The following is an 8,735-nucleotide window of genomic DNA, read 5'->3' as shown; positions in this document are numbered from 1 at the left end:
TTTCTCATCTTCATCGTCATCCTTGAAGACCAATTGAAACTGAGCATGTTCTCAGTTTCTCCCTGGTTACAACTTTTGTTAGCATATCTGCAAGATTTTGGCTAGTGTGTATCTTTTCCAGCTTCAACTCTCCATCTTCCAACACTGATCGTATGAAATGGTACTTGAGCTGTATGTGTTTAGTCCTGGAATGAAATGCTGAGTTCTTTGCAAGATGAATGGCACTTTGGCTATCACTGTATAATGTGCCCATATCATGCTCCTTACCCAATTCACCCATAAACCTTTGTAACCAAATCATTTCTTTACTAGCCTCTGTAGCAGCAACATACTCTGCTTCTGTTGTTGAAAGTGCAACAACATTTTGGACTTTTGAAACCCAATTGACAACTGTTCCACCAACAGTACATACATATCTTGTAGTACTCCTCCTGTTATCTCTGTCACCTGCCATATCTGCATCAACATATCCTTGTAGGGAAATGTTTGAACCACCAAAGCATAATGCTTGATTTGTGGTACCTTTCAAATATCTGAGAATCCATTTCACTGCCATCCAATGTTCCTTTCCTGGATTGTTCATGTACCTGCTTACAACTCCCACTGCATGTGCAATATCAGGCCTTGTGCAGACCATTGCATACATTAAGCTTCCAATTGCTAATGCATATGGAACTTTAGACATATAATCCATGTCTTCTTGGGTCTTTGGGAACATTTCCTTACTAAGTTTGAAATGGCTAGCAAAAGGTGTACTAACTGGTTTTGCATTGTGCATGTTAAATCTTTTCAACACCTTTTGTATGTACTCATTCTGAGACAATGTTAATTTACGATTTTTCCTGTCTCTAGTTATTCTCATACCAAGGATTTGTTTTGCAGCTCCCAAATCCTTCATTGCAAATGAATTTGCCAATTTTCTTTTGAGCACATTTATTTCCTGCATGTTAGATCCTGCAACAAGCATGTCATCTACATACAATAACAATATAATATAGCTTCCATCATTTTGCTTTTTCAGATAAACACAATGATCAGAGTGACATCTAGTATAACCTTGTTCAGACATAAACTTGTCAAATTTTAGATACCACTGCCTTGGAGCCTGTTTTAAGCCATACAAGCTCTTCTTCAACCTGCACACTAGTTTCTCCTTCCCTTTCACTTCATATCCTTGTGGCTGCTGCATATATATCTCTTCCTCCAAATCCCCATGGAGAAAGGCTGTCTTTACATCTAACTACTCAAGATGCAAATCTTCAACTGCCACTAGACTTAAAATAGTTCTGATTGAAGTCATTTTAACAACAAGAGAAAATATTTCATCAAAATCAATACCTTTCTTCTGTGCAAACCCCTTCACCACAAGTCTAGCTTTGTACCTCTGTTTTCCTCCATCTTCTTCCTTCAGCCTGTAAACCCATTTATTCTGCAATGTTGTTTTACTTGCAGGCAATCTGACTAAGTCCCAAGTCTGGTTATGCATTAAGGAGTCCATCTCTTCTTCCATGGCTACCTCCCACTTCTTCCTGCTTTCAACCTGCATTGCTTCTTCATAACATTCAGGTTCACTGGAATCAGTCAAAAATAAATAATATAATGAAGGAGAGTATCGTTCAGGGGGTCTACTTATCCTGGTAGATCTTCTAACACCACTTTCAGGTGTTTGGGGTGCCTGTTGCTGTTGTGGTGGTTGCTGCTGTTGTGGTTGTTGATTATTATTATTTTCAGGCACCTTTACTTTTTCAGTGATTTCATCAAGAATTGCGTATTCCTTGTTTTCTTTTTCCTGTTTCTTTTCCTGCAATTGATTCTTTTTTTTTTTCCGAAGAAAAAGCGAACTTTTTATTAAGGAGATAAAAAGTTACATTGCAGATGCTTAGCATTTCCATAAGTTGCTGCTTGCAGAACCAAGCATACAAAAAACACTTAAGGCTCCTTTCTGTAGATGAGACACAGAAAAGCAGAGCAGTCAAGCAGTTACAGCCCACTGTAGCAAACAGCAGAGACCCAAAAAGAGCACGACCGAGCAATATAAACAACCCAGCAAAGCATGCAAAAGATCATAAACATACCAACGGGCCTCCTCAACAGAGAGGAAAACAGCCCACCAAAAAATAACCACGGGTTTTGGAACTGTAATAAGTCTGAGAGATAAAAAAGTCTGTGCAAAAAATTGTAAAGTCTAGAGTGTCGAAAGCAAAAAAAAAGCACCAGCTGAAAAGGTTAAGTATAAGGCGGTGCATCTGACATAACAGTCTGTCCTTGACTGACTTCAACTATTTTCCACCTTCCCAGAACTTGCTGCAAACCTTCCTTAGAAAGTTTGTCCGCGTCATCGTTGCTATCCCTGTAAATATGGCATATGGAAAAAGAGTTAAAAGATGATTTTAAGGCCTGTATTTCCTGAAGCAAGGGATTCAATAAAAGATTTCTGCAAGTACTTTTTCCGTTAACCCAGTTAACAACGTTGAGAGAGTCTCCAAAGATCTGAATAGTGAAGGTGTTCCTTTGAATGAGCCAACAGAGGAGGAGCCTTAAAGCTGATAATTCAGCGAAGTTGTTTGTGCCAAACCCCAGACCAATGGAGGCTTTGAGGGAGTGATCAGCGTTGTTGTGTATGACAATGCCAGCACCTGCTATATTATTTTGAGAGGCACCATCAAAAAACGCCCAAGGGATGCCAGCTTTGATTTGGACTGTTTTGTCATGAATTTGAGGTCTTTTTTCTTCGGGTTCTGGAATTGAATCATAAACGGAAACAACTTGGATGGCAATGTTGGAAGACTGTGAATCCTTGTCTTGAAAGATGGACCTATTTCTTGCTAGCCAGACTCCCCAGCAAATGAGCGGTGGGAGATTCCTGAGATTCCCATCCGGATAGTGCTGCCACCAGTTTGACCAGGCCTCAGCCAGATTCCCATTGCCCCATAGAAATTTTTTGTTCATAAGCTTTTCGACCTCCCTCCAGACTTTGACAGTTTCCGGACATTGTAGGAACAGATGGGATATTGAATCCTCTGCAGCTTTACAGAGAGAACACCTTCCCGGACCATGCATGAATCTGGCCTGAAGAATGTCCCAGGTAGGGACTTTCCTTTTAAGGAGACACCAAAGAAAGAGTCTAGCCTTAGCAGGGCATTTGAGCTTCCAAATATGAGTGACCCACCACTCTGGATTGTCCCATCCTTTTCTAGATTGAATAAACTTGTATCCTTCTTTAGGGGAGTAGTCTCCTGTTTCCCCGTGAGCCCAGATCAGGCTGTCTGGTCCATCAGAAATTCTCACATTTGAGCGAATAAGTTCTTGGGTGAAAGTGGACCAGACACCCCACCATCTCTGATCAAGCTGCAGATCCTCACCTTCTTTCCAAGCCTGGTTCCATATGCTCGACTGGCCCACCTTTTCCACCTGGTCCAAAGTGATAATGTTTTTATCTTCTAGGTGACTGATTAGGTCAGGTGGGAGAGCAAAGTTTTCGTTGCAGCCAATCCAAGGGTCTCTCCCAATCTTCAGATTTCTGCCATTCCCTATCTTCCAGGCCAGTCCTTGTTCAATAACTTTGAAAGAAGTTACTGTAGCCTTCCAAATCACTGACACATTCAGTAAATTCTTGATAGGGTTCCTTATCCATTCTTCCAACGACATTGGATCAATATATTTTCTCCTTATCACTTTTGTCCATAAGTTTTCCATTTTTATCAACCTCCAACCCGACTTTGCAGCCAAAGAAGTACTGAAATCTGGGAGGTTTTTAATCCCCCAGCCTCCCCATTCCTTGGACCTGGCCACTTTGTCCCATCCCACCCATGGGAGCACATGATTTTCCTTGGATCCATCCCATAAAAATCTGCTACATAGTTTCCTGATCTTTTCCAGAATCCCTCTGGGTACCCAAGTTAGAGCAGCCCAAAACACCGGGATTGCCAAGAGCACTGATTTGATCAAAATCAAGCGGCCTGCTCTAGAGAGCCATTTGAAGCTCCAATGGGAGATTCTGGATTCAATTTTAGCAATCAGCCAGTTCCAATCCTCCTTCTTATAAGCATTTGGCTTTAGCCAAAAGCCCAAGTATTTGAAGGGGAGGTCCAAGGAACTGGGCTGGAAAGGCAGGACCGCTTGAATCCTACCTCTCTCCTGAATTTCCAAACCTGTCATTAACAGCTGGGATTTCCTGTGGTTTATCTGCATACCTGTTGCTTTCATAAACAGCTCTAGAATGGAATTTAGTTCCTTTATTTCAGAAAGCTCAGAATTAGTGAAGATCAGAATATCATCAACAAAAAGGAGATGAGAGATAAAAAGATTTGTGGCTACCTCAATACCTTTTACCTTCCCCTCTCTTCCGGCCTTGTGGATTAACTGGCTGAGGCCTTCTGCAACTAAGAGAAAGAGCAGAGGGGACAACGGGCATCCTTGCCTCAGCCCCCTTTGCCCTCTAAAGAAAGGGGAGGCTGCACCATTTACAAGAATTGCATAGCTTACATTTGAAATACAGCCCATTATCCAACTGATAAAATCAGGTTTGAACCCAAGGTGAGTTAGCAGCATCCTGAGGTATAACCAATTAATCCTGTCATATGATTTGGATAAATCAATTTTTATAACAACACCTTTCTGTTTCTTCTGCTTTACACTGTGCAAAACCTCCTGAGCTACTCCAATGGCTTCATGGATTTGTCTTCCCGATAAGAACCCAAACTGTTCCAGTGAAATTTGCCTTGACAAGACAGGTTTGATTCTGTTAGCTATCACTTTTGCAATGATTTTGTAAATACTATTGCAAAGAGAGATAGGCCTGAAGTCTTCAAAACTTTCCGGGACTTCCTTCTTAGGGATAAGGGCTATAAACGTGGCATTGAAAGGGCTATAGATTTCACCTTTTTTCCTAGCCTCCTCCACCACTTCGGTAATATCTGATCCTATGATTTCAAAAAAATGTAAGAACAAATCAATGGACCAGCCATCAGGTCCAGGGCTTTTCTCCTTTGCCATAGACTTGATAGTGGCTTCCACTTCCTCCTTGGTAACCTCACTCATGAGGTCCTCCGCTTCCTCATCCTCCAAAAATCTTGGGAAACATTGAGCTGTCCTTATAACCTCTGCAATAGTGGTTTCTCCTGGGTCTGCAAAGAGATTTTGGAAATGTCTCTGACCTAAAGCGGACAGAGCATGAAAAGTCTGCACTTCCCTTCCAACTTCATCTTTGAGGCTCCATATAGTATTTGCAGATTTTCTCCCTTTGGCATAATTATGGAAAAACCTGGTATTTTCATCACCTGCTTTTAGCCAAAGAGCCCTACTCTTTAAGCGCCATTCTTCTTCAATATCCAGGAGTAACTTAGATTTAAGCTTCTCAAGATGAAAGATCTTTTCTTTTGAAGCCTGTGTCAGGTAGCCCTCCCCTTCTGTACTTTCCAGCCTTTGTAATTCTTCACTGATCTTCGAAAGTTCTGCTTTCTGGGCTTCCTTTTTATCCTTAGCCCAGCTTATTGTAGCTTTCTTCAATCTTTTGAGATTTTCCATGAACCAGTATCCTTTGTCCTCTGGAGCATTTGCTTCCTGATGCATCCATGTTTGCTTGAAGAGATTTGAGAAAGACTCCTCTTTAAGCCAAGAAGAGTTGAACTTGAAAGGGGCAGGGGGCTTTTGAGGAGAGGAGGAGAGGTCCAAGAAAATGGGGAAGTGATCTGATAGTCCTCCTTCTTCAATCCATTGTCTGAACATAGGGATTTTTGAGGACAACTCCTCATTGATGAGAAACCGGTCGAGCCTTTTTGCCACCCTAGCCTCCCCAGTTCTCCTATTCCTCCATGTGGGCTTTAACTTGATTAAATTTATGTCCAAGAGGTTGTTGCAAGAGAACATATTCAGAAAGAAGTCAGACAGGGGATCTTCTCTGGCTGATGGACCCCAAGCCTCCGCTCTTCCTATAGAGAAATTCAAATCCCCTCCCAGAACCAGATTTGAGTTTTTTAAAAAAGACTTTGACATCAGGTCATTCCAGAAAACGACCCTGTCCTGACAAGGCCCATAAACATTACAAATGGTGATAGGAAAGGAAAACTCAGTGGATTGAATTTCCATTCCCATGGCCTGTTTCATTCCCCAAATATTTCTGACCTTTATCCTTCCTTCCTTATAGCCAATGGCCAAACCTCCAGAGTGACCTTCAGAATCAAGAGCTATGAACCTCCAACCAGGCATCAGGGCATTTAAGGCCGCTTCCACCTCAATCCCTCTGCCTAAGGTCTCTTGAAGGAAAAGAATGTCAGATTTTGAGTTAAGGAACATATCCTTGAGGACCAGTTTTTTGGGCTTACTGGCCAACCCCCTACAATTCCATGAAGACAAGATCATTTGATAACCACTTCAGGGGGTTGCGCTGCTCTAAGTGCCCCAGGGATAGATTGCTGTTTTCCGTCTGCTACATCAAATTTAGCTTTAATCTGTGCCATGGAAAAGATTGATTTCCTGCCTCTTTTTTTTCTAGAGAGGCTTTGGGAAGGGAGAGATCCAATACCACCTACAGAAGGGGTGGATGGCTTTGGATCATGGGAACGAAGATTATATGGGCAAGTGGAAGGGGGGACCGAGGGCCCGGGTTCAAGAGAAGCACCTTCACTGTTCAGATCCAGAGAGGGAAGAGCGGCCGAGATATCATCTATACCATGACCTTCTATTGGGTCTTTACAAATTGAATGATTTTCCTTTATATTTATAGAATTTAAAATATGCGGAGGGGAGATTTCCATACAGTCTTCCATAGGATCAGAATTATGTAAATCCATAAGATCAGAATTTTGATTCGAAGGGGAGCAAGTAACATTACACGTACCCATAGCTCCTGTAGCAGATTGCAGAGGCCCTTCAGCTGGCTGTTCCGATGCAGGCACTTTCTCCGGTACTATATCTTCAACCAGCGGCGAGGCCTGATTGTCCTTCTGGATATGCTCCATCGTCTGCGTTTCCATTTGATCATTTATCTCCGCATCTACTCCTTTATTCTCCGCAGAGGGGAACTGTCCTTGAAAACGATGATAAGGGTTATAGAAATTCTCCCACTGTGCCTGCTCCTTTGGATATCTACGCCTTCTTCTCCCAAGGGGACATTCCTTTGCCAGATGCCCGTGTTCATGGCATCTATGGCATCGAAAGGGCAGATATTCGTAATCTAATAACTGCTCAAAAACCATGTCTTTATATTGCAGGTTGATTCTCTTTGCCAGACCGTTGCCGGGGTTTAAACTGACGAGGATGCGAGCCATAGCTTGGTCCCCTGATTGAAGAAAAGACATGTCAGCTTCCAGATATGTTCCCAATCTGTCCCCTATGGATCTGAACACCGCTTCCGTCCATAGAAAATAGGGCAGACCTGGAGCCCTTACCCACACAGGGTAAACATCAGTTCTTTCACTTCTAGCATCAAATAACGGAGTCCAATGCTTTAGGAGTATTGGGATATTCCCAATCACCCAGTTTCTGGCCATAACCCAATCGGCCGCGGCTTTGTTCTCGAACCTGAAAAGAAACCATCCTTTTGCTAATGTTGCAGCTTTGAAAGGCCTTTTTTCTTCTATCGACCAGTTCTTCTCTCCCCATTCCTGCAGAAATTTTTTAGTGTACTTCTTCCCTCTGGCTCTACCCACAACTGTGCAGTCCGCCACCTCCAGGGAGGCTTCAATACTCACCTCCATTCCTAAAACCAAATTTCCTTCTAGCTCCTGTTCACCAATAGGCCTGTATTTCTTACGCTTTTCGCCCCTATTTCTCCCACCTAATACTTCCTCCCGGGCCTCTCTATCAGCTTCTACCCTTTGTGAACTAGGGTTTGGATTGGGATTTGTTTGTGAGAGCAGAGGGAACTCAGACTCATGAAAAGCAAAAGCAGAAGGGGGTATAGGTACCTGGACATCCGGAAACTCTGAATGGGTTCCCTCGAGAGGCACTGAGGGACCTGCTCTCGCTTTATCCGGCCTTCCAGCATTCCTTTTAGTTGAAACAGCTTCTTTCCCAATAGAAGCCCTAGTTATAGCCGATGTTCCACCAGTCTTTTTCGCACCCGACCTCTCTGCATTGGAGATGAAATTTACAATATCTTCGAGCCCCCCCGAAAGGACTGGCTCTTCGAGAGTCGAAAAGCCTTTGCTGCCATGGCTCAAGTGGTCGATATTAGCAAGAAGGGTGTCTTCGCCGGGACTGAGAGAGGGCGAAACGACGCTGGGCCCTTGCTGGAATAATCCTGTCTCAGAAAACCCCGAGGTCAGTTGGAAATAGGTCTGTTGAATCCTCTGAGATTCTGGAGAAATGGCGCCCGTTCTGCATTTCCCCAACTCACCAAAATAGCGTTCAATATTTTTCGCGGACGGGTCTTTGCCCCAGGCAGACAAAATGTCTTCCGCAGCCGGTTCCAAGTCCACAAACTCCTTGGGATTTACCATAGTTATTTAGGCAGGTAACAGTGAAGAAAACGAAAAGGAAAAAACGCCCGCGCAACTTACCAAAGGGTTTTTAACCCTTGTTCCTTGCTGACCGCCCAAACCCCCGGAGGTAACCTACACCTGCCCGTCTGCCTTGACTGACTTCTGCTAAACTCCTGTGCGCCTTGTAAAAAACGCCTCCGGTCCACGCGCCCGACGGTGGCCCATACACTGTTCAGTCGGGCCCTGGCTCAAACCAGACCCTCGGTCGAAACCCGCGCCCTCCCACCATCGCTCCGTCCCCCCAATAGTGTT

The 8,735-nt window shown here is 43.6% G+C and overlaps 1 protein-coding gene across 1 annotated transcript; it reads right to left on the bottom strand.

Annotated features, from left to right (window-relative positions):
* Positions 1–2,226: 2,226 nt before the first annotated feature.
* On the bottom strand, positions 2,227–6,294 carry LOC149189350 (uncharacterized). The gene is made up of 2 exons (XM_089410197.1): positions 4,881–6,294; positions 2,227–4,454 (listed from the first exon to the last, which is right to left on the bottom strand). The coding sequence occupies exons 1-2, from the start codon at positions 6,292–6,294 to the stop codon at positions 2,227–2,229; spliced, it is 3,642 nt and encodes a 1,213-aa protein (XP_089266323.1).
* Positions 6,295–8,735: the final 2,441 nt, after the last annotated feature.

The sequence above is a fragment of the Pinus tabuliformis genome, chromosome 3_1 (assembly GCF_031772625.1).
Source record: "Pinus tabuliformis cultivar Carrire ecotype Pingquan chromosome 3_1, CPIR1, whole genome shotgun sequence".
Taxonomy (NCBI): domain Eukaryota; kingdom Viridiplantae; phylum Streptophyta; class Pinopsida; order Pinales; family Pinaceae; genus Pinus; species Pinus tabuliformis.
The sequence above is the reverse complement of the archived record's forward strand: the minus strand, read 5'-3'. Positions and strand labels throughout refer to the sequence as shown.

Coding starts and splice junctions, on each gene's coding strand:
- LOC149189350 (XM_089410197.1), bottom strand. CDS start 6,294: ATGTTCCTTAACTCAAAATCTGACATTCTTTTCCTTCAAGAGACCTTA. Junction 4,455..4,880: donor GGAGGAGGCTAGGAAAAAAG/GTGAAATCTATA, acceptor TAAATGGTGCAG/CCTCCCCTTTCTTTAGAGGG.